The following is a 24,837-nucleotide window of genomic DNA, read 5'->3' as shown; positions in this document are numbered from 1 at the left end:
GTGCCGGTCATCACGAAGGGGGCGCTCCGCTTTCCGCAAGAGCAGATCGCTTGCCACACCATGTACTTTTTGGCAAACTTGGATAGTTTCTGCTTGCGAATCTCCTCCGGAACGCTGAATTTGTCCTCTGCGGAGAAGAACAACAGGCCCGGCAGCTGACGAAAGTCCGCTTTGACGTAGGTTTCGTCGTCCATTACCAGGCAATGCGGCTTCGTCAGCATTTCGGTGTACAGCTTCCGGGCTCGCGTCTTCCCCACCATGTTTTGCCTTTCGTCGCGGTTAGGAGCCTTCTGAACCTTGTATGTACGCAGGCCCTCCCGCTGCTTGGTCCGCTGGACGAATGAACTTGACAAATTCAGCTTATTGGCGACATCCCGGACCGAACTTCTCGGATCACGTCTAAACTGCTTAACTACGCGCTTGTGATCTTTTTCACTGACGGAGCATCCACTTTTGCCGTTCTTCACCTTCCGGTCGATGGTTAGGTTCTCGAAGTATCGTTTTAGTACTCTGCTGACCGTGGATTGGACGATTCCCAGCATCTTACCGATGTCCCGATGTGACAACTCCGGATTCTCGAAATGAGTGCACAGGATTAATTCACGACGCTCTTTTTCGTTCGACGACATTTTTCCAAATTTACGAAAAATTGACAGTGAAGCATGGCCAACGTGATCTATACACTCTTATCTGATTATAAGCGAAAGCTGAAGATATAATTCCTAAAAATTAAATTTCTACAGCGTTTTTTCCGTGATGCAATTTGATGTGACACACCCTTTACACACGGTCAAGGGTTATATATTTGATCCATAACCACAATTTCTTTACGGTTCGATCAATTAATATAAACCATTCCAATCTGCATTTGAGAAAGCATAAAAAACAACAACAATGTGTGTGTATGAAGTAGAAATGAACAAGCGTTCTCCACCAGACGTCATGACAGGAGCAAGACTGGTTAATAGATATTGTAAATGCTTTGCTTCAACACTTTTGTAGATAATTTCGATTGGCAAATCATCAAGTTATTAACTTTAACATTATTCCAAAAGAACGTGACTTGTTTTTCAATATGACACTGGAAGACGTAGCGCTACGTCATAATTGGAACACAGTTTTGTGAGCACTAGTTATTATTTGAATAATACCTTACGATTCAATATGTGGAGTTTTGATTATTTGTGCTTGAAAAAACCCGGTTTTGCACCTAAACCTCAACCTAATGCACCTAAAATCGTACTGACGGCTACTTGTGAATGGCAATACGTATAGTGTTCCATTAGGCTTTCGTGTGTCACATTTTTTCTCAGCGGATTATATTGTATTTGTATTATACTATCTTCTTTTTTCTTTGGGGAATTACTCACACAGTTTAATGAACTGAGGACAGACTTTCCATTTTTTTTTATTCACAATGATCCTACATCCCACAAAAAGAATAGATCTTCTTCGCCGTGTTACACCAGCGCAGTCGGTCCATGGCTGCAGTTCTCAAACCATGGGCTTCACAAATTCTAGTAAAATGATGCCTCGTTTCACTATTGTTTATAGTGTTGATAGATAGTAAAGTGTCATCGGAATGATCTAGCGTATTAAACGTACCAAATTTCTTGTTCATGTCTCGAATAAAGGTCGAATATGGATGCTTAAGAATATAATTCACGATTTTCTGGTTCAATTCAGGTTCACTAGACAAATTGGATGACTACCTCGAACTCATCGCCTACTACCTAATCGGGTCCTGTCGTGCTCGGATCCGGAAGCCAGCATGTATTTGGTTTCAGACGCATTTCTTCTCAGTACAACTCTCTCTGCTTCGCTACCGTCACAAATGTTCTTCCGACAATGTCTAAGCGAAACAGATGAATTGACTGGATCTATTAAAAATCGTACCACGCAAATTAAACACCGGCCTGTTAATCACTCACGAGTCTGTGAGTGACGATAGACGACGGAAGATGATGCAATCCGTGTCGGCCGCCGACCCGCCGTCGGAAGCGGCGACCTCTCGCAAACAAACCTGTGTTTCGTCGATTGCCCGATTAGTTTTAAACATGGGAGACGATTCTTTAGTAAGACCCGGCATACGTTTGCCCGATTATTCTGTGCTTTGGAGTATATCATTTGTTGCAATTTAAAACTATTGAACCATTGTCTGAAGAAAATGTCCACACTTCTAGGTATTTTGGTTTGGACTATAACTTTTCTCAAACCCTCAAACCTCAAATCTCAAACCGATGAAAAGTTTGGCTGAAGATAGATAAAAATATTCTCTAATAAATGAGTATCATCTCAAAAATGTGTTTTTGGATGTACAACTTTTTTGAATCTATTAATTCTTTCATGGATCAACTATCTTCAGCTGCTCCTAGAAAGCGACGGTTCTTTTCGGGGCCACCAGAACTTTCTAAAAAAAAGTTATTTTGGAATTTAGGAATTTGGAGCGTTGGAGATGTAATTTTAGTAAGAGATAATACGTCTATGTTCAATAAGTTTAATGTCTCAGTTTTGATCAAGACAACATTTGTTTTTAGTTGCATATGAATCAATTCTGAATGATCATTCATGAATATTATATATGGGGGACATATATAATATTCATGAATGATCATTCAGAATTGATTCATATGCAACTAAAAACAAATGATCACTAAATCAACGATAGTCCTACGTCACCCTTGCGGTTATACAACAGATATAACCCACTTCCCGTTTTTTTTAATATGTAGGTTAAATTTATTCTATGTGTCTTCCAAAAATGATGAGTTTATAAAATTTCTTCCATATGATAGTAAAGCCTTATCGAGTTCAAATAGGGACTTTTTCGTTGTTGAATCGAATAATCGAATTAAAGATGTTTGAGAAACCACATATCGTCCATTTGACGCACTTGCGGGAAAACGAAAAAAAATGTTTTTCTCAAAATTTTGACCTGGTCATCCTATTTGTTGATACCAGATTCGGTTATTACACACAAATCGTATGATATGGAACCACTTCTTCATCAATATAACGATTTTAGGTCAAAACATGACGCTTTGAAGTTGGTGAATTTATGTGGTTTCTCAAACAAACGAGAAATCGGCGGTATCTTTAGCGGTTTTGAAGTGATTCAATTGAATTCCATGTACTTTTAATATTTTATTGGACTATTGGCCATGTTCATTCTGGGCTTCCATGTTACATGTAACCCAATCCGTCAAAATTTCGTAATAAAATATATGATTTTATCTTCATCCGTAATATCAACTTTCTGGTGTCCTCGTTTTATTTATTTTGATCGGAACTTTTTCATCTGGATATGCAGGATTAGTAGGAAGATTCGATTTTTCTGATTTGGTTTGCAGAAGCCGAAAAGTACAGCTGTCACGTATGTGATTTTTTGTCTCCAATAGATCCATGAAGTCTTTCGGGCGGGAAAACTGGTTGAATTGCGAAACCTTGAAGTGCACTTTTTGGTCCTTTGGGGATTGCGGGCAATCCCCAAAGTAATGCAATGTCCACCAGGATTTGAAGTCTACAATATCCTCGTCAACGATTTGCACCTCAAATCTAATAAGATCTGCCTACTGTGTAAACACGATCTACCATATTAATCTTCTTCTTCAGGACTGAAAAGTCTCTGTCGCATGGCAGGAAAGAATATCCTCTAATCGGCCAATATTGATCAACGAATCCAAATTTCCCCAGGTTGACCAAAGCTGAACACAACCTCACCATCGTGTTATTTTTGTTTTGAGCAGCATATGAATCGGAAAACATGTAGAGGTGCTTAGCGTTCTCCAGATTCTCTGTGATGTACTGCATGAAAAACGAGCACACTTCGTTTGGAACCTTGGAGCCGTCCCCTTCGTGGTACACGAAAAATTTAGCACTCCCATCCTTCAAATTGTGTATACCGAAAACAATCACAGTGAGCTGTCTCAAATAAAACACATCCTGGATGGGAATATTAGCCGCATGCAAGTTTTGCATGTAACGCATGGTAATAACTACAGCGCTGTCATCGGATTGTTCGCAAAATTTCATCATAAGGGATGAAAATACCTTGGCTCAGCGTAGATGTAAAACTTTTTTATTAATAGCTGCCTGTTTGGCTGTTTCATTCTGTATTAAAGTGCTTCACACGCACAGTATGTATCCACTTGAGGGCGACCGAACGACAAATCAAAATGTTGCTTGCATTTTTCTGTAAAACAAGTGCTCAATTTTATGTTTGGATGTTTCTCTCGGAACATTTAAACATTATGGTAAGATCAAGCTTCTCACTCAAATAATGTTTCTCGACGGACGGATGTAGTAAGATACTCTGAGGGGAAACGAGGAAATGTGTTGTCTGACAAGGTCGATTACAGTTCCCGGCTTGGAGTTTCCGGAAGATGATTCGTCTCTCAAATCGTTTGGAACCTTGCCTTTTGTCAAAAGCAAGCACAATCTTCGAACTCTATTAGGTGTAATACCGTGAAAGATTTTAAAAGCAGCTCAGCACAAACTGACTTTTTTGAGTACTGTGGAAATATTGTACCCATGAACTCTTGCCCTTTTTATAACTTCCGTTTTGTATTCTGGTGTCTTCCGAACTCCACGCGTACGTTCCGGAGTCGTGTATGGGTCGCAATTTGAGTCGGAAGACATTTCGATTGAGTTGAGTTGCGCAAACTTCTTATAACATCAGATGTAAAAAATGAATAAGATTATATACCTATCTCAGCGCCGCCCGTGCTGATAATCGGAAACATTAACTTATGAGGTTTCTCAAAAAACGATTCTTTGCCAATAGGGGTTTGCAGAACTAATTTAATCTGAAATTTTGATAGTAGATATAGTAGATATAGGTAAGGACTCAAACAATGCAAAAAAGTCAATTTTGATAAAAGTGGTGATTATGAGGTTTCTCAAACAAACTATTCAAATATTCTTTCCCACCACTATTACATTCACAAGCTGCTCAAATCATACTTCTGATAGAATACTTTAAATTAAATTTTTATCGCCAATGAATATAATAGCGCAGCGCGATTTTTTCTCAATAATGTAGAATTAATATTTTTTTCTACTACATATGTAGCCACGGTACAATTCCCGATAATAGTCAATGAACAAGATTCCAAGCGTGCCACACATATAACTGGACCCTAAAATATACCCACCGCCTAACCGCTCTCCTAGCATAGTTAACATCTGTGCTATCTACTACTTTAGAATATAGTTTTCGAACTAACATTCACTCTACGCCGCTAAAATAGTGCAATTCCATTATATATTCTATACTTTTATCTCTAAACATCTACGTGAATATTCGGTTGGGGGATTATGTGGGTGACATCGTTCTAGTTTGACATTTTCATACGTTAGGAAACAAAACGGTAACATTTCGTTTAAACTCTAAAACTTCGCTTGGCAAGAGCGATAAACGTTTGGAACGTTGGGCCATTTTTGCGCGCAGTCTATCGCTTACATCTTTTAGATTTGGTATCACTTTAAAAGGTAATTTAAAACATCAATTGCTCCTAACATGTCTACATTGGTGAATTTCTTAGGAAAAATACAAATCGAGCACCATTGTCTGGAAAAAAAATCGATGATGAGCTATTCTGTAAAATGATTCTATTTTTCGGGTGGGACAATTTTCTGTGTTTGTTCAAGATCGGTCTATTGTCAAGGCTATAAAATTATCGGTGATGTTTCGCATTTCTGATAAATTTACCGTTCGCTCGAATGGAAGAATCTGATTGCTGTTCGATTCGTGCAGTTCTATTACACAAAATATATCTTCTCAGCTTCTGATGTGACGGAAAAGGTTGTGTTTGTGTGTGTTTATAACTGGTATGGCTTTCTGTGCTTGATGTGACGTGTGATGGTTTATCCTCGCAGAAATATAGGCACTTTTAAAAACTAACTATGTTTAACATCAATTTCACGTTCTTCGTGTCTGGGTTTCCATAGGCAGCGCTTACAGTTCTACTACCGGGAAGCCCATACTTAACGAGCTAAGTAACACTTACATCATAATGCAGTCATCACACTCCCCACCCGCATCGTCCTCGCAGTTGCAATCGCACATTCCGCAATCCGCCGCCCCGTCCCCTTCGGCTCCCTCCAACTCGCAGCACACGCAGCATGGTTCCTCTACCTGTTCGATCGTTACTTCCGGCGTGGAAAGCTATGAATAACGCGACAAAAGTTGATTGACGCTGATAATTCAATATACAAATATAGAAGCGTTCACTAACCGGTTCGCTAGTTATTACGCCTTCCAGGTTGTTTGTGGCGATGCTGGAGGGTGCTCCGGGGAAGAGCATCTCCGGTGGGAACAGATAGGTGTCGCAGAAGAACGCACTGTGGGTATTCTTTATGTGCTGTTTCAGTTTCTCCTGCGACGGCATTGGCATATCACAGAGAGGACATTTGAAATCCATTGTCGCTACGCTCATTGTTTCTTCCCTCGTTTTGTCCAGATTGCAACAGACAGAACTATTAATAATGCCCCACAAGAGATAACATCTTGTTCTCCAAACTTTTTCCTCCTTACTTCATGTAATCAGCTGTTTGTGGAAAGGGCGTTTAGTTGCCTAGAAAAAAATCACTGCGATTATTTCATTGTCAGTTTGACCTTATTCAATCTTTAATCTTAATTACCCACCTTTACTCCACGTTCAGGCTCCCGTTGATCACACTTGTGGTGCCGAATGATTAGAACAATATTACCATCTTACGCCTGCAGTTAGATTTCGGCACAGGAAGAGCGAACGTTGAATGATTTGTGCGAAAAATGTTGCTTCCAGACATATTGTCTCGAATGTTGTTTACATCGTTAGGCCACCCTCCCACCGACTCTCGCGGGAGCTTTTTCGAACCACCCAAAGCTTTCGGAGAAATTCGAACCTGCGATGTTATTCCAAAGTAAAAGCTCGCGCTGATTACGCGGTCACTGAATATTTGGAAGTACCGTCGTGAGGATGCTGTTTTTTGATAATTCGTTTATTTTTACAGGCTCAGGTACATTGGTATAGGAAGCCAAACCCTCAACTATAATTTTCAAATATTATATATACAACCATTTTTCCTTAATTCTAAGGAAAATACCGTTGACACGTTTTAATTTAGGACTAAGTTTAACGGGAATATATAGGATGTAAAATAAAAATCTTTAAAATATAGAAGCGTGAAAAATGTATTTTAGACCTCAATAAACGTAAATCCAACCAACTTTAAATGTTCTAAGAACCAATTGGAATCGAACTGCCTGCAGGACTGCCTCATCAATTCATCTGGTTGAAAGCTAGTAGAGATTTCTGTAGCAAAATTGTATTCATCTACCATTTATTCCATAACCAAAAATGGATAGATTACACCTATGATATAACCGCAAAGTTGCCGTAGGACTACCGTTGATTTAGTAATCATTGGTTTGTATTGATCAAATTATTGATTGAGTGAGTATTGTGTTCGTACTAGAGGTTGGCAAAACGATTCATTTCAGTGATCGGCTCAGAGCCGCTCGTTCATTGGAACGATCCGGCTCATTTGAGCGGTTCTTTTTGAGCCGAAACCCTGTTGAACCGCGGCTCTTTTTTGAGCCAAGACTCTTTCGAAAAACGGCTCTTTTTTGAACCGCAGCACTTTTGGGAGCCGAGACCCTTTTGGAAAGCGGCTTCTTTTTGAACCGCGGCTCTTTTTTGAACCATAATTCATTTGTAAAGAACCGTGGATCGTACGCTCGTCCTGACGAACCGGCTCAAATAAGCGGCTCGGAGCGCTCGCCCATCTCTAGTTCGTACCCGCTTTTCTAATTGGTGTTAGGAGAACACATTCCGGAATGCAAAAATGCATGCGAATACAGAAGTACCCTCGGCTTGCAAAAATCAACAAGTTCAATATCAAGTCCTTATACTAAACAGCAGGGATGGCCAAACGATAGTCCGGGGTCTACCGATCGCCCGCGTAGGTATTCATAGGTGCCCGCCAGCTGATCTAGGATAGTGTCACCCCGCAATGGATTAAATATCCTTCCACATTTTTCAGTGATCATTTTATGAGGTGTTTATGCTTACCTCAATAAAACATATTTGTTGAGAGAGTAGATATTTTCTCATTAAAATTTACATTTAAATAATTTCATTCCGATTGTTGGTTATTTAAGGGGGTAGTACACTATGAACATCATAAAAAGGTCGTGATTTTCGCGATTTTTTTTTCAACGAGAAAATAAATTACTATGAATAATCTGATATCACAGTTTTATTAGGTACATATTACTTAACAAACAAAAAAAAATGGTGTCAATTGGACTGTCCCCAGAATATATTTCCTGTCATCGTACGCAGTATTTTTCCAAAATATTGATTTTTGACGAACTGGCGACATTTTTTGTAAAAAAATTGCGTTTTTGCCTCAAAAATCGAGACAAAAACATTCACCGAAATTTTATTTTCCAAATTATCGAAAAAATCCTACGTACAATGACAGGAAATTTAGTGGAGAATCTGGTAAAACCTATTCCATCGAAATCGGATGGACCGTTCCGGACGTAGAACTCCCTAAACATGGTTTCAAGAATCCACGTTTTAAATTTTGGATCCGCGCTCCTTACGCAAAGACTTAGGTCCGCTAATCGGTCTGTAACTTTGAAACGGAACATCGGACAAACCTGGGACAAAAACTACAGTAAAGTAGACATCCCAGAGAACATTTTAGACAAGAAATATTTTTTTTATTTTTTCAAGTTTCTATAGTGTACTACTCCCTTAATATTAACACATCCAGTTATTCGACCATGACTTGTAATGAAGCAAAAAATTGGCACTAGGAACAATTTAAACAATGTTTTCTCCAGGCATATCATTTGTTAACACGTTAAGGCCCGCGTCGGGGACTAACACTGAATTTCACTTCTTTTTTGCGCTGATCTCACCGGACCGATAGTAGACTTTGCGTTCGAAGAGTGATGGCATTGGGATCGACAATAACAAAGTTGCAAAATAATATTTAGAAAAGTCCACTATTGATGCACTGGGACCGATGTGGGCAAGACGAAAAGTTCATTGTCGATCCCCTATTTCGATCTGGGCTCAACGTGTTGAATGACCAATTGAAGATGCTGCAAACATCCGGGAACAAGCACAATTTTGTTTTTATTGTTTTTCGAAGCCTTATAATTATTATAAACCGTTTTTTTTTTGAGAAAATTTCGCCTTTGAAGACTATCTAAAATTATAAGTGGGCTCTATTATGTAATTCAAATTGAACAGAATTTTGCTCGTTAGCTCTATTTCGCTGTTATTCAGTCTACAGTCGGGTGAAAGCTGTCGGCATAATTTTTCGAGCTGTTTGGTTTGCTTGTTGCATTCCTGATGTTTTGCTTTTGGAAACATTTCAGCAATGTTTCAAAATATGCAATTGGACGACGTTCGAGAAATAACTCGATTTGATAAGATTCTATCGATTTACAAAATACGAGAATTTGCTCGGTGTGATAGTTATAGGGATCGAATCGGCCGTTACTGGTTACGACCGGCCCAATCACTCCTCCGGTATTAAAATCACATGTTCAAATAGTATTTTTTGCGGTATGGTGTTTCTTGAAGCGCATGTAGGTTTGCATCTGATCAATAACACATATTTTGCTTGTTGTCCATTGTTGGTCATTTAGCTAGAAATGAGCCTCATCACTGAAGATGATTTTGCGATAAAAATCATTCTCTTAAAGATTCTCCAGAGCCCAATCGGATAAGTTTCGGCGCTTCATATGGTCGATTGGCTTCAGTTCTTGAGTCAATTTAATCTTGTAAGGGTGTAGAACAAGATCTTTTCGCAAAATACGCCATAATGAAGTTTTAGGGGTAGCCTAATTCTTGAGCACGCCGTGCAATTGGCTGATTTGGAACATTTCAGATGGATTATATATTTCCGGTGGCTGCGATATTTCCGTTGCTTCGTGCGGGGTGGCACCGATTCCGAATTTTGGTAGTAATTTTTAACAATTATCAAGCGTTACTCGTACGTGTACTTCACCCTGATGAAAATGTAGATTTTGACAAACATTTTGACTTTGACAAAACATTAAAATGTTTTATGGGTTCGTTTACTCGAAGACACGATACTGTCAAGTCGATAATGGATGTCCCTTTACCTCTAGGTAATTGAGGAATATAATGACATGTCAAATTTTGTTAGGAAGTTCGTGGGTTAGATCAGCTATGAGCTCATCATTGTTTTCAAAAATATCACCATCATCGTTCAACTTCAGTTTACTTGTTTCTCAAATTTTCTAAAAAAAAATTTACGGCCGCTATCATGTTTGCACTATTATCACAAATTACGGTAAAAACCTTATCAAGTGCTGTATCATATCTGTAGAAATTCAAATTGTTTTTAAATACACGTAATCCTTTTTTTTTTTCAACAATTAGGTGGGAATAATCTCATCATTCATCCTCAAACAAAAACTAAAAAATCTTAGGAAAATTTTGACAGTGTACGGTTTTGTGCAGTTTTATTGAAAGAACAGCAAAACGGATTCAAAGTGATAAAATTTGAAGCAATAAAGCAATTGACTTATTTTTCACTGATGAAAAAATCTCATTTTTCGAATTATACCCAAATTTTCTGAATCATGACCGGTTACGCATTATTTTAAAAGAATCATACAATGAACATTACATCAATTTTGCTATCACGATTCATTCTTAGTTTTTACAGCTATTTTATTAATTACTAGCTGGCGCGGTGAACTTCGTCCCACCCAAAATTATTGTTTTAATATGAATTCTTTAGAACAAATTCTAAACTTTTTCTCATCATAACATTGTTCTATGGGCAGAATACAACAAAACAAAGACCAATAAAACCGTGTAGAATGAAATCTCCGATTTACCCTTCGGGCTCGAGGAAGGCAGCCCAATGTACCGGTGAGAGATGTGTTGGCTCGGTTAGACCTTGATTACATGTCCCAAATATATGTTTTCCTTAAAGATATCGATCTTCGAGTGTGATTGTTCATACATCCTTTCCCCCCCATTTTCTCCTCCTTTTCGTCCTTCGCGAGCTATCGGTTCCCTAACATTAGAATAAGTTAAATTGTTAATACATATTAGATGTGAGGATAGTTTAAGAATTCAGTGTGATGTGTGAGTATGAATGTGAAAGTGAGTGTGAGTGTGAGTGTGAACATGGTTACAATCTCCTTACATCCCATCCTTTTCCTAAAGAAAATGTGTCACCCTTCTAAACTCGAGTCGACCGCGAGTAATCGGTTTCCTATTTCATTAACCGTAGAATTAAGAAAACATGTTAATAGTAAAAGTATAGTTGAGAGTTTGGCTTCTTTAAACCTATGTAACTGAGCCTGTACAAATAAACGAATTATAAAAAAAAAAAATCTCCGATTTTGCTATGTAAAACCGTGTAAAACGAAATAAACTCTCGATATATGCTCAATTTAATCATTTATTCAAGTAAAACAATTATAAAAATCTACTTATGGAATTTATTATAAATATATTCTAAAACAAAGAATTATTCAACAAGAAACTAAATTGTAATAAGTTTATTCGCTATCACCAATTTCAGAAATCACCAGTCTTTTTATTATGATTAGTATAAAATCATCCTTATCACTCGAGCATTCCTGATGCGATTCAGGTTCAACAGTCGACGAATTCGGGAAGATCTCAGATTCGACTTCAGACTTAGTGATAAAAGATTCAATTAACAGCTGCGTAGATTTGTTTTGCTTTATATATCATTAAATTAATTTAAAAGATTTTCAGCCGAAAGCCGAAGATATAACTTTCCTTTACTTTTCATTTTTGTAGATATTCCTGGGATTCTAAGTGTTTGAAAAATTGACACAATTCACACGTCAAGACTCCAAAAATGCTAGTAAATTGATAACCTGCCAATTCTGGAACATAAAAAAAAATTTGTTATTTCATAAACCGTGCAAAAGCGAAATCGTGTAAAACAAGTACCGTGTAAATAGGGGGATAAGTGTATTCAATTGCAATCAGAAAGGAGCAGCACCGATTCATCTTGATAGTTAAATTCAACTAAATAAACGAATAATCAACATTTCTGCTTATATTCTCTGTAATCGGAGTACATTTTTGGAATGCTCTCTTCAAAAACTTTCGATCGACACCCATAATATTATTGAAATTATTGCTGATGTGCTCAGATTAAATACATATGCAAATGCATAATGACGTTTTCGGTGTTGAGTATCATCTTCAACGAAACGCAAGTAGAATCGATTCGTATTCTTAAAACTAGATTGCCCAAGCAAGTCATTTTGACTGCTTTTCAATTTCGATTAGAAAAATAATTATGACAGAGTGCTCATACACTGTTTCGACGGAGCCAAATATTTGGCTTTTGACATATAATATAATGGTAATGGTATTGTATTATAGAGACTTTAAACTTTTTCAGTTCATTCGTCTCTAGCCTTGAGAAAGGCCCTTTGAAAACACTACTCTATTTTACTCCAGCGCTACCACCTCCGCCCTCTTGCCTTGAGAAAGGCACTCGATCCCTCGCCGTCCAGCACGTCCAGCAACGATGTTGTCCAGTCGGTGTCCACACAAAGAATGACATATAATATATGTCATGAAACCAACTAATAAACAATTGAAAAATCTCAACCCCTATCCTAACGGAAATACCCACTTCTGATTGGTCGAAATTGACGACACATGTGGCGGGTCCCTAACAGAGACATCAAAACCAAGCTACTCAGGGGAAATCGACATTGCAAATATATGTAAGTCGGGGGCATTTTTATATTGCAAGTAAGGTGAGTGATACTATTATTCTAGCAAATAAAATTTGAATTTGGAACATCATTGTTGGTTGCTTCGTGAAATTTCATATCAATAACCGATCGTGTATTTTGAAAAATTTAGCACAAGTGTAAGTGTAAAATTGCAGTAGCAGTTGTGTTAATTTGACAATTTTCATAAATGAAAACCAAGGTGTGCTCCCGCTCGAGAACGAGTCGTTTGGTTTAAGCTGTCTGTTTCGCTGTGTTCATTTTCACCCAAGGAAAGTTTATACGGCGAGAAAATTTGGGAAAGTGAAGAAATATTAAAAAACTTATTTCCCATATGCTCTACATATAGTATTAGGTGTTGTTAGTCCAATTAAAATTCGCATTGGGTTGAATGAATACTCAGAAAGTAAAAGTTATAAGAGAAAATTACCTTTTCCATTTCAAATATGTTTTCTCTATATTAAAGTAACATGTTTTTAATTTAATTGTGTTTGGTATCGGTAATTATCTTATATTACATTGGTGAGTTTTTGTTTCTTTATTTTATCCATACATAACAAAGGAGGCATCTCGTCTAGGATCACATAGGGCGGTTTTCATCATATCTCGTTCCACTTCTGTATCTTTTATCTGATACGCACCATCCAATGACTGTTAACCATCCTTCTGTCATCATCACTCGGTAAACACTGGTGGAGTGAACAAACAATACCCAACAACCAAACAAAACGGCCCTTAACCAAATCATTATCAAAGAGTTTAACGATATAATTCTTCAAACATATCCAAAATCAACAGATAGCCTAACGGAATCCTACGTCAACTATGCGGTCGTGTCTCGGGCACAACCCTCCTGTGAATTTTTTTTTATAGATATAATTTGATCAACGTGTACTGATCAAATATATTCGACACAAAACACGACAAGCAAATATTTGGTTATTGAATACCTAGAATTTGTTTTTTCTGTTCGTCAAAACTTCGGTTCATTGTTAGGTTACCTTAAATATTCCAGTCATTTTTTTCCCATGTTCGATGTTTGACATTGTTTGCCACTGACGATAATTGAAAAATTGGCAAACAAAACAGAGTTTGTACAAATATCAAACCAAACTTTATCTTTCAAAAAGTGTCAAATATTAGGCTGTCAAAAAAGTCCTGCGGTATTTTTTTTTTTGAATTTTCATTTGTTCATAAAATTAGTTACAATCATCTGTTTTAAGTCAAATATGCGCCGTTTTGTTCGATGACTTGTTCCCAACGAGATGCCAACTTAATAATACCCCTGTTATAGAAGCTCGCTTCCTTATTGGCAAAAAACTCGGATAGCCAATTTTCACAGGCCTCTTTTGTGGCTAACTTCTGACTACCTAGCTCGTTCGCCATGGACAAAAACAGGTGGTAGTCACTTAGTGCAAGGTCCGGACTATACGGCGGATGCAAAAGAACCTCCCATCCGAGCTCCCGGAGCTTCTGGCGCGTCACCAAAGAAGTGTGTGGCCTGGCGTTGTCCTGATGGAAGACCATGCGGCCTCTGTTTATCAAAGATGGCCTCTTCTTCATGAGTGCTACCTTCAAGCGGTCCAGTTGTTGGCAGTACAGGTCCGAATTGAACGTTTGGCCATAGGGAAGCAGCTCATGATAGATTATTCCTTGACAATCCCACCAAACACACAGCAGAATCTTCCAGGCCGTTAATGAGGGCTTGGCCACCGTCTGAGCCGCTTCAGCGGGCTTCGACCACGACCGTTTGCGCTTCACGTTGTCGTAAAGACCCACTTTTCATCGCCAGTCACCATCCGCTTCAGAAACGGGTCGATTTTGTTGCGATTCAGCAGCGATTCACATGCGTCGATACGGTCAAAGATGTTTTTTTGCGTCAACGTGTGTGGCACCCATACATCGAGCTTCTTTGTGAATCCAAGCTTCTTCAAATGGTTAATAACGGTTTGAAGACCTATCCCCAGCTCTTGGCCGATGCTACGGCTGCTACTATGCCGATCTTTCTCGGCTAATTCAGTGATTTTGTCGCAATTTTCGACGACAGGTCTTCCGGAGCGTGGCGCATCTTCGACGACCTCTACACCAGAACGAAAACGTTGAAACCATCGTTGTGCGGTGGAAATGGAAACTGTATCGGGTCCATAAACTGTACAAATTTTATTGGCAGCTTGAGATGCATTTTTGCCTATGTCATAGTAGTACTGTAAAATATGTCGGATTTTCTCTTTATTTTGCTCCATTTTTGCGATACTATAACTCCCGAACGACTTAACCAAACAAAACACTGTCAAGGACTATATTATAGCAAAAATACCTTTCAAACAAGCTATAGTATGACTAGATACAATGAATACAACTAGAACTACGCGCTTACGACACCTCGCGGGAATACCGCAGGACTTTTTTGACAGCCTAATATACACAAACATTGAAAATGTTCAGGTACTGAAATCGCGAAATCGCTGAGAGTGGCTAAATCGAACATGGATGATGCTCGAAAGTTGTACAGCAAGGTTTTGGCGAAGTACCAAGGATGCATGCTGATGGATGACGAAACGTACGAGAAGATGAATTTTGGACAACTCCCAGGTCTGAAATTCTTTAACGGGTAAACTCATATAAACTGCACACCGGCCTCCGGCCAAAGGGCGAACAGTATGTAAAAGTGAACATCGCTTGCTGACGAGCGCCCAGCGAGAATGAATTGTCTTTCACAAGACAAGTGAAGGAGTTTCGAATAGAGTTTTTCCACAAAGGCCTTTCTCAGGGCTAAAGGCGAAAAAGTTTGAAGCCTCTTATAAACAAAAATGGAAAGGAATGGAAATACATTAACATATTGCACCGAGGTATTCTTGAAACGACTTCGGCGTGAACCGATGCCAATTTTAATATTGAACACCTCTTGTTCACGTCAAAGTTTGAGAACATATGAAACCCATTATTCCAATATTTGTTCATCAGCTTCGAATGGACTGCCAGACGTAGTGCATCTTAATACGCACCAAAAAAAATCTGCATTTATCGTTCTTCACAATTTTAAAATAAAATTGGACCACCAAGAACATTCACAGAAACTTTATTATATACATTAACATTCCATAAAAATTTATCAAAACACCATGTGTGCAGCAATATCAATGCACGTGGCGATTAAAAGCATGAACATTTGCGGGAGCACTGTTTCGGAGCATGTACACTATTTCGATAGTATCTGGAATTGGCACTTATCCTGACCTACATTATAACACAATCTCCACAACAGTCACAGTCACAGTCACAATCCGCGCCGCCATCAGACACACCATTTCCATCTGAGCAACAGCAACAATCGCACTCGCAACATCCATCATCCTCAACAACCACCGGCTCAACAGTAACTTCCTCTGTTACGATCTGCAAAATGGTAAATCCATGAATGATTCATACAATACTAGGTAAAACCTGCGGATGTATCAAATACCGGTTCAGTGGTGATAACAGTGTCCGTTGCTCCCGTTGTAAGCACCGCGGTTTCGCTGGGATAAATAAGCAGCGGAGGCGCTAGGTAGGTATCGTAGTAATAGGAAGTATGACTGGCCTTCACATGTTCCTTGAGGTCATCCTGCGTAGAGAAGTAGGTGTCACAGAGGGGACACTTGAAATTTAGATCCATTTTGCTTTCCTTCAACTTAAAGAAACACTCGTTAAATAGCGAACTTAACTGCAACTTAACTGTAACTACCTGGTTATCAGCACTTCCTCGAACACTATTGATAAACTGCCGAAGTGCGCTCCAGTGATCAGAACGACCCAGCAGCGTCACTATGACGCCATCGACTCAATTGTGTCTAGAGAAAACCATTAAACCAACCGCACTAACTTGGCACAGTCCAAATGGAGAGCATGCAGAGCTAGCTACAAACCCTACATAACGCGGCGAATTCCGATACTAAATGCTGCTGTTGTTTACCTCCAAATCGCAAATGTTCTCTCCCTGAAAATGTGCGAATGAATTCTGCGAATGTGATTGGCTCTCTTGGGAACGATGGTGGTGAAAAGAGAGCTACAAACGACGGACCTATACCAACATCAAACAAACCATCGCACGAATACCGCGTGATGCATTCCTACACATAAATCAGCGTTGAAACCGCCCGTTTGGGGGATTGATATATTAAACGAATGAGCGGCGAAAGATTATTTCATGTTTGGCAGGAGCCTGAAATTAATTTGAAGATGATTTACATGAAATGTGAATTCAGAAAGAGAATCATATCCGATGAACTACAGCGTGAAATGTGTTGATGGGTGCATTTCCTAGATACATTGCCAATCACAGCCTGCGTTCCATGTTGGGTCACATGGTTACCGGTTACAATACGCACCGAGGCTAACAGCTTCCAGGGATTGAGTATGTAGAAAAAAGTTCAAGTTTGTTTTGACGGCTTGCGAGAGATGTCTAGCATAGATCGTAACTGGAGCATGGTTGTTTCGTGAGTGCTGGTGTCTCCATGCTTTGAATGCGACAAACGCTCTGTTCAACTTGTTTTTAAATGTAGAATGAAAAAGGCGGAGGTCAAAGGTGATTTGAAGTGGCGCGTTCTTAAATTGTTTATTCCTCCCACAGTTGTTACTCTTACTTGTCTAAGTCTCATATACGAGGTCTGTTCAAAAAGTATCGCGGCTATTGTATTTCCGGAACATGTGAATTTGTACATCACCATGCAGAACTCTTTCCACTACTTGGGGAAGTCGAGAGCATTCTATTTAGGTTTTGGTCTAGTTATTGTTTTATTTCTCGAAAAATTATTATAGATTACTGAATGTATTGAAATTCACTTAAACTCATATACGTACAGAGTAGTAGTTGAAATGTCCATTTCAGGTTTCAATTTTACGTATGGTAAGCTTTCTCCATTGCAAAAGCCTTAAGCCGTTCCGAGAAACCTATCTACAAGCTTTTTGATTTATTTGGAAAACAATATCAATGCATTAAGTAGCTTTTAAGATCGATTGTGGGTGTGCTGAGTCATTGTTTTGATAAAACTTGAATACTTGACTCAATCCTATTTTGTTGAAACTTTGTTTGACAGCAAAGCAGCTGTCAAAAATTAAATGATCAGCAAAAATGAAAATCGAATATACGTAACCCATAAAAAATTTTTTCGTCAAAGAGATTTCTTCCGACTTGCACTATGGTCATGCGTATTCTAGAGCTTGCCACTCCAGAATACATTCAAGGCGTGGTAATCCGGCATAGGAATCTGAACTAAGTATTACTAATAAAAATGACGCAAGTAATATCTACGTTTAGAAGGCAAAAGTTCCACTAGGAACGTAAGTGCCATTCAAGAAAAACCCACAGAAATTCATTAATCGCGATACTTTTTGTACAAACCTAGTAAATGTTCATAATTATCTCTTTATAATATTCGGTTTCTCGAAACGATAATTAAATGATCTAAATTTCCCTTGAGAAATAAATCTGCTTTCAATGTCACTGGTGTTCGGTCCGTGAAACGTGCTGAAAAAAGCACAACATCGTAAACATTACTCCGCGCTGCACTAGCATTAGCAAAGGATAGAAAAGTAGCTCCCGGACCGTGCGGAGCAATTTTTGCCCTCCTAACAACAACCATAAATATAGTCATAAATCCCTTCCGATTGTAATCTTCTCAAATTCAGCTGGTTGTCTTTAGACCTCCGTAGTGGAAACAGCAAGCTCTCATGGATCATAGAAACAGAAGAGGCAACTCCAGAAAAATTCTCGTTTCGAATTCCTCGGTAACACGGTTGCCGACAAGTTGATCAAAATGAACAAAATTTCGAACATCACACTTCTCTGGTTCGACCAAAATAACCAAAACAACAAAACAATTAGTTCATATTTTTTACTTCACCCTTTCTTATTTCTTTGCTTTACCTCTAATTTTTCAATTCATTTATTCAATTTATAATATCGTTTAATCCAATATTTTAGTCTTTTCAGCGAATAGTTTTCTCGATTAGATTTTTATATACAGACCCCGTTCGATTTTGGCACATGTGCCTGTTGCGTTCCGAATACTCCCGGGTGGTAATTCTATTATTGAACCTCTAACAACTTCGAATCCAAAAAGTAATTAATTGGTGAACACAATAGGTGCACACGACATTTCTGGCCTCATCTGCATGTTCCCCCAACCCCTTGACAATCCATTGTTTTCCCCCTTGGTATCATTGGAATGTTACTTTCTTAAGGTGAAGGTCGATGGAAATCATGAAGGGCTGCATCTGCGGTTTTTCATCCTGCCACCCCGCATTTATCAAGGTACATATCTCAACAAATACAAGCAAGCAAGCCATGAGGAGAGCGATGTTCACCAAAATCGAATCTTCGTCTCCTTGTTTATCCAAGAAATGATCGTCATCTCCTTCTTCCTCTATGCAGTCTTTGTCGTCCTTATTCAGTATCAGAGCGATAATTTTCGCGTCTGAGTATTCATCTATGCGAAATTCTCCCTTGGGGTATTCCGTTGTTTCGTGGAGGCGATCTGGCGTAGTGGTAACATCCATGCCTCTCACGCTAAAGGTCACGAGTTCAATTCTCACTCCCGACATTCTTCCAAAAACGGAAGTAAAAGTGACGAACCAGCCAAATTAGTTGAAAGTCACTATAATACAGGTAAAAAAAAAAATTCCGTTGTTTCATCTGTGTCGATGTCCATCTGGGAATTGAACAAAATACGCAAAGGAACGCCGTCTTCGTGCAGCAGTTCCAACTATCCAGCCTATATTTTTCCAAGATCGTTCAATCACTGTTTCGGAGACATCCATCCATGCTTCATGCAGCCAAAAAGAAACGTATTGAGGGTTGATTTTCTTAATCCGTTGCTTAAAGTTGGACTCATTGGCGATTTCAAGATGTAATTTGTCTCGGTATCTTGTTTTGGTAATTTGAATGACCTGTTGGCCCATGGGCTGCAGTAAAGAGGTCACGTTAGGCAGTAGAAACTGTACCTCTATCAAACCGTCATCCGAAATCAGCTCATGTTGGAAATGATGGGCCGAACAATTACCAACAAGGAGAACGGCTCAGTGTACTGCAAAATTTTCGATTATTTGGTACGAAAGACGTTATTCATGCATTTTTCGAAGCGGCATATTCAACAGGAATTTGAACGCTTTTGAAAGCCCTATGAGTTCTTAGTTTTTCCAATTATAAACATCGGCATTTTTTTGTGAGTGCCCGTAGCATTTGCGCATGGTATAAAGGTTATTCTATATTTTGCCATCTTTAACCTCGGAGCAATAGACTCTTCGGTGTATACCATAGTGTACCCGAGGAGAACAAAAACTAAAATATTCGCGTTATGTAATTTTTTATTGATCCCTAAATATTTTTAACCACCAAAAAGTTTTAAAAAAAGTATTAAAAAACCGTTCGTTTTCGGCACCGGTCGATTTTGGCAACACAAAATATTTGGGTGTGTTGCCAAAATCGAACGGAAAAATGTATCGGTTCCCATAATGACGTAGGATTACGTGTTTCATTTCTGTTCCGGGGTGTAAGCTTGAAGTTTCGGAAACGAGAGAGTGACGCTTGGAGTGCAAGGTATTGACGTTAATAATTCTTTGGCGACTGAACGAAGTGATATGAAAATAACCTCATTCGAAAGATAAAATGTCTAAGATTTATATGATTGTTACTTATTGATCCAAAAAATTGAGGCACGAAGCATGATGCCGACGCCTACATCTGTCAGTTTCTATTTTGTTTCGCATGGAGTGGTATTGGAAAATTGCTTGCCTGTGAATGTGCCCGGGCGGAGGAATATTCGCACACATTTGCGCATTCGACTAAATGTTCTGTGATGCAATCCAAGAGTATCAGTTTCTATTCTGCTTTCGCATGGAATGCTAATGAACAATCTCGTGTATTATTCTCACGAAGACGCAATGAATCAGGTATCAAATATCTTCAGTTACTTTTATAAAACCACTCAAACCCATCGGTTCTTTTCAGGACGACCAACAAGTTCGAAAGAGTTGAATTTCATGGTTATAACAATTCCATACTCATCCACCCATATACTAACAAGAAAAACTTAACAATCTTTCAAAACATTCATTCATTCATTCATTGAGAAATGATTCAGATGCAATTTCAAACAAATGATTATTAAGCCAACGCTAATCCTACGTCTACCTTGCGGTTATATAACATATATAACCCGCTTCTAGTTTTCTTTTTAGCAAACAAGTCAAGTTTCACATTTTACGCCTGTGATACAATCCAACCAACCTTCTCAAACAACAAATGGCCTTTTTCAAGGCTGTAGGTGAATGAATTGCCACGTTTAACGCCTCTTAAATACAAACGAAGAAAAAGTGAACGAAGAGAAGAAAGAAGTTCGGAGCAAACAGTTTCCTGCCCGTGTTGGGGAAACCCTGAACCGGACCGATCAAACGTGGAAATAGAGGCGTTTAGATAACGCTTGACATTTCACAATTATTCAATTATTTATATAAATAACATTTTGTTCATTGTGATAGATGCGTGGAAATATTTCATATCAATTGATGCAAACACCTTTCCGATCTACTAAGAAATGTTCGAAATATTAGCATTCGAAATCTTTAATTTTTTCCTGCATGTTCTGTGTTTAGATTTTCATTTTATCTCCTGTATATTCCTGTTAGACGTAGACCGACATCGAAAGAAAACAAAAAATTGGACTTGTTTTGTCCAGCATAGAATGATCCACTATTGGTGGTATCGGTTTGCTGTCATGGACTAGCTAATCCCACAACTCCCGAACCATTGATTACACTGCATTTACACTATTCCAATGGAATCCTTGTATCTTACCCTATAACCAGTAGAAATGTGTGATAGTTGAATTCTTGACGTTTACATTGAATGTGAGAGATAAATAACAGAAAACTTAGAATTGATAACTCACCTCATAATCGGAGCTAGAAAAATGAAGTAAACTGAAGGAAAATTAGAACTAGTTTTCCGATCCATGTAATCCAGTGGTACTCAATCTTTTTTCCAGAGAGACCAGAACACGTTTTTTTCATGGTACCTCGTGGCACAAAAAACTATGGATGGATTATACCTATGATATAACCGCAAGGTTGACGTAGGACTGCCGTTGGCTTTCCGTTTTGCAGAAACGCAAATGAGTACAAAAGTACTCACAATTTGCATCTATTTTGCAATGCCGATTTCCCCAGGCTTCATGGTTTTGAAATCTGTATTAGGGAAACATTCTAATTGGCAAAAATGCAAACGAGTACAAAAGTACCCGCTGCTTGCATCTAATTTGCAATACCAGTTTCCTCAGGCCCCATGGTTTTGAAGTCTGTGTTAGGGAAACTTCCATTTATTCCAGCGATGGTACTTCAATCGTTGCGCAATCATAACTGAATAGATTTCCGAGCGACACTCGCTTTTATACCGATTGGTGTGATTTCAATAGCCTGTTTTGAAAACAATTTTAAGGCTATTGAAACAAGTTTTTGGGTCAAAAAGTAAAAAGCATAGAACGCGTAGACATTTTATGTTTCGAATGTAGTGTTTATCATACCATTTCGTTCAGTTGCTCAGGAACTATTAACACTCAAAGTCTCGTTCTCCGGCGTAACGCTTTCGGTTTGGAAACTTTGAACTTACATCCCAGTATAGAAAAGAAAGACGCAGTCCTACGTCAAAAAAGAAAAGTGGTGTCTAAGACAGGATCGCATTGTTAACGTAGTACTACGAAATTATAACCGACTATTAACAAACATTGTAGAAATGCAAGAATGATATGATAGCACTGACAAGGGACGATGAATGCATGTTTTCACTGAGTGAGGTGCAAGAACGTTTCGCGAAGCAATAAAACGCTGATTTGAGCAAATTTTCAAGTTAACTCTCAGAATTAACAGAATGTACTATTGATTGCTCGCTGTCTAGAGCGACTGAACTTACTGAACTACCAACTTGTTTTTCAGTATTTCTTAGAAAAAAATCACATTTCCAACGCTCTAAACAACACTCTGAACACGGGCGTGTGGTGGAATGGTGGCGTCAACATGCAATCGTTTTCAGCTCTCACCGTTGAAAAACACCTTCTTCACATCCGACTTGAAGTGCGCTGCAAATTGACGCCACTTTTATTCCGGAAACAATGCTCGAATTCACGATTAATCAATCATCCTGCTAGCGATCAGCTGTCAGTTTAGATTCGTTTTTAAAATTGGCCTCGTTAAAGCTAGCGGTGAATGAACTGAGAAAATATGAAAATCTGAAAAAATCTCTATAATTCGGAACATCATCATTACACATTAATCTTCCAGCAAAAAATACCAAAATTAATTCGCTTCCGATTCCTTAGATGTTTTTCTGCATCGAATTGAAAAAAATAAATTCATCCAAAGTAGGCTGACCAAAGTTCAGGAATATAAACGAGATACGTAAGCCAAAAAAACAAAATGCGATTTTTGAGCTATTTCATTAATCACACTATAAACAAAGGCGCTAAAAAAATTCGTGACCAAAAGCGCGGTGTAAATAAACAGAGAGAATGCAGTTAGCAGTGATTGCTGCGATGACGAAATGTGCACGAGAACGGTGCGGTCGTAACACTGAGAGAAGCTTTCCCTCAACTGTATAGAACAAGTATTAATTGGTCGCCGTTGACACCAATGTTTTTGTTATATCAAAATTTAAAGTCCCTTTTCAAACATTGTTTTTTTTTAATGAGCCCCCACAGGAAACATCTGCCATTTTCACATCGTCGAAGCGGTGTTTTTGAAGACAATTGCCGACGATGGTGAGGCTGAGCAATGGAAAGTAAAGGTGGAAACAGAATGCTGCGTTGTGCGTTGCTTCTCATCAGCGGTCATTGCTTGCGTATTGTACTAAAACATTCGCCCGACGCAGTCTGTTGATTTGCAGTCACAATCTAGCATTCGCGTCACCATTTTTCATGTAAACAAAAACAAAATAAAGTTCGTATGAAAATCTTATTCTTTTTGTGTCCACGGATCAGTTGAATGTTTTTAAAAACAACACATTGACATATCCGCGCTGGCGGCATTGAGCTTCGTTTACTAGTTTAGGAATTGTTTAGCCATGTGGTTGAATGAAAGTCAGAAACATGTGTTTCAAGTAATCAAATAACATGATGTGAAAATTTTCATTCAAATTTTAGAATTTAAAACCGGCTTCGTGTCTTCTAATCTGATAGAGGTTACACTAATGAGTTTGGGACCCAAATTATGGCCCTAATTTGAAGTTGTCACCAGACGTCGACACCATGCCACTGTCATCGCGAATTCGGCGCAAGCAGTTTAGTACAACGATGCTAATGACGCAACGCATTATTGTGTTCGACTAAATGGAAACACACATATTTAAAATGAAGTGTCAAAGTACAATTGTCGCAACGCGACGCATAGCGCGGCATTCTGGTCCCACCTTAACAGTCCCACTATCGGTGATTGGCACGTAGGTAATCGGCCAGATCACCGTGCGGTACCGAATGTAACGAATTCTTGTCTAAAGTTCAGAGGGGTGAACTTTAAAATCATCCAATTCCATTTTTACATTTTATCATCATGTAAAAATGGATTATCTAAAGCAAACTAAAGTTTTTCGATACCTCATTTTTTCGATTTTTTCATGAGCTTCTAAACAGCGATTTTTCATAAAAAATTACTCATTTTTAACGTTTTGGCAATTTTTCAAATTTTCAAAAACCCCTATGTAACGCTTTAGGTATTGTCCTAAAGTTTCAATATATTTATTGGAATTCGTTCTGAGACACCCCGTTGTTTCAGAACCGATGCCACCAGCAAGGTACCGATTTCAAATCATCAAACTGTCAACAGCGTAATAATCATAATTCGTCAAAAATTCGAAAATACATCTTCAAATATACCTTAAACAATAACTAAAATACTCGAACACTATATTACTATTCCCAACATCCGGAAAAAAATCAGGCAAATTCAGTATTTTTCGACCTTCCTGACAGGGGTCCCCCTTAAGTTAATAAAAACCTCCAAAATTTGAGAGTATGTTTACAATAATTTTCTCTGTCAAG

The 24,837-nt window shown here is 38.5% G+C and overlaps 2 protein-coding genes across 3 annotated transcripts; both read right to left on the bottom strand.

The window, feature by feature from the left end:
* Positions 1 to 317: 317 nt before the first annotated feature.
* Positions 318 to 6,802, bottom strand: LOC129769146 (uncharacterized). 2 transcript variants are annotated; one of them, XM_055771234.1, is made up of 3 exons: positions 6,647 to 6,802; positions 6,237 to 6,589; positions 318 to 6,166 (listed from the first exon to the last, which is right to left on the bottom strand). In XM_055771234.1, the coding sequence occupies exons 2-3, from the start codon at positions 6,435 to 6,437 to the stop codon at positions 6,005 to 6,007; spliced, it is 363 nt and encodes a 120-aa protein (XP_055627209.1). In that variant the 5' UTR covers positions 6,438 to 6,589; positions 6,647 to 6,802; the 3' UTR covers positions 318 to 6,004. The 2 variants fall into 2 exon arrangements, with proteins under 2 accessions (XP_055627209.1, XP_055627208.1); XM_055771233.1 differs by having other exon boundaries at positions 6,237 to 6,575.
* Positions 6,803 to 15,832: 9,030 nt separating this feature from the next.
* On the bottom strand, positions 15,833 to 16,772 carry LOC129770342 (uncharacterized). The gene is made up of 3 exons (XM_055773090.1): positions 16,500 to 16,772; positions 16,239 to 16,445; positions 15,833 to 16,171 (listed from the first exon to the last, which is right to left on the bottom strand). Exons 2-3 carry the CDS (start codon positions 16,428 to 16,430, stop codon positions 16,013 to 16,015), a joined length of 351 nt encoding a protein of 116 aa, XP_055629065.1. The 5' UTR covers positions 16,431 to 16,445; positions 16,500 to 16,772; the 3' UTR covers positions 15,833 to 16,012.
* Between the last annotated feature and the right edge of the window lie 8,065 nt (positions 16,773 to 24,837).

This window comes from Toxorhynchites rutilus, chromosome 2, assembly GCF_029784135.1.
Source record: "Toxorhynchites rutilus septentrionalis strain SRP chromosome 2, ASM2978413v1, whole genome shotgun sequence".
Classification (NCBI taxonomy): domain Eukaryota; kingdom Metazoa; phylum Arthropoda; class Insecta; order Diptera; family Culicidae; genus Toxorhynchites; species Toxorhynchites rutilus.
This window is presented reverse-complemented; position numbering and strand designations above follow the sequence as displayed.

Coding starts and splice junctions, on each gene's coding strand:
- LOC129769146 (XM_055771234.1), bottom strand. CDS start 6,437: ATGAGCGTAGCGACAATGGATTTCAAATGTCCTCTCTGTGATATGCCA. Junction 6,167..6,236: donor GCGTAATAACTAGCGAACCG/GTTAGTGAACGC, acceptor CGTTATTCATAG/CTTTCCACGCCGGAAGTAAC.
- LOC129770342 (XM_055773090.1), bottom strand. CDS start 16,430: ATGGATCTAAATTTCAAGTGTCCCCTCTGTGACACCTACTTCTCTACG. Junction 16,172..16,238: donor CTGTTATCACCACTGAACCG/GTATTTGATACA, acceptor ACCATTTTGCAG/ATCGTAACAGAGGAAGTTAC.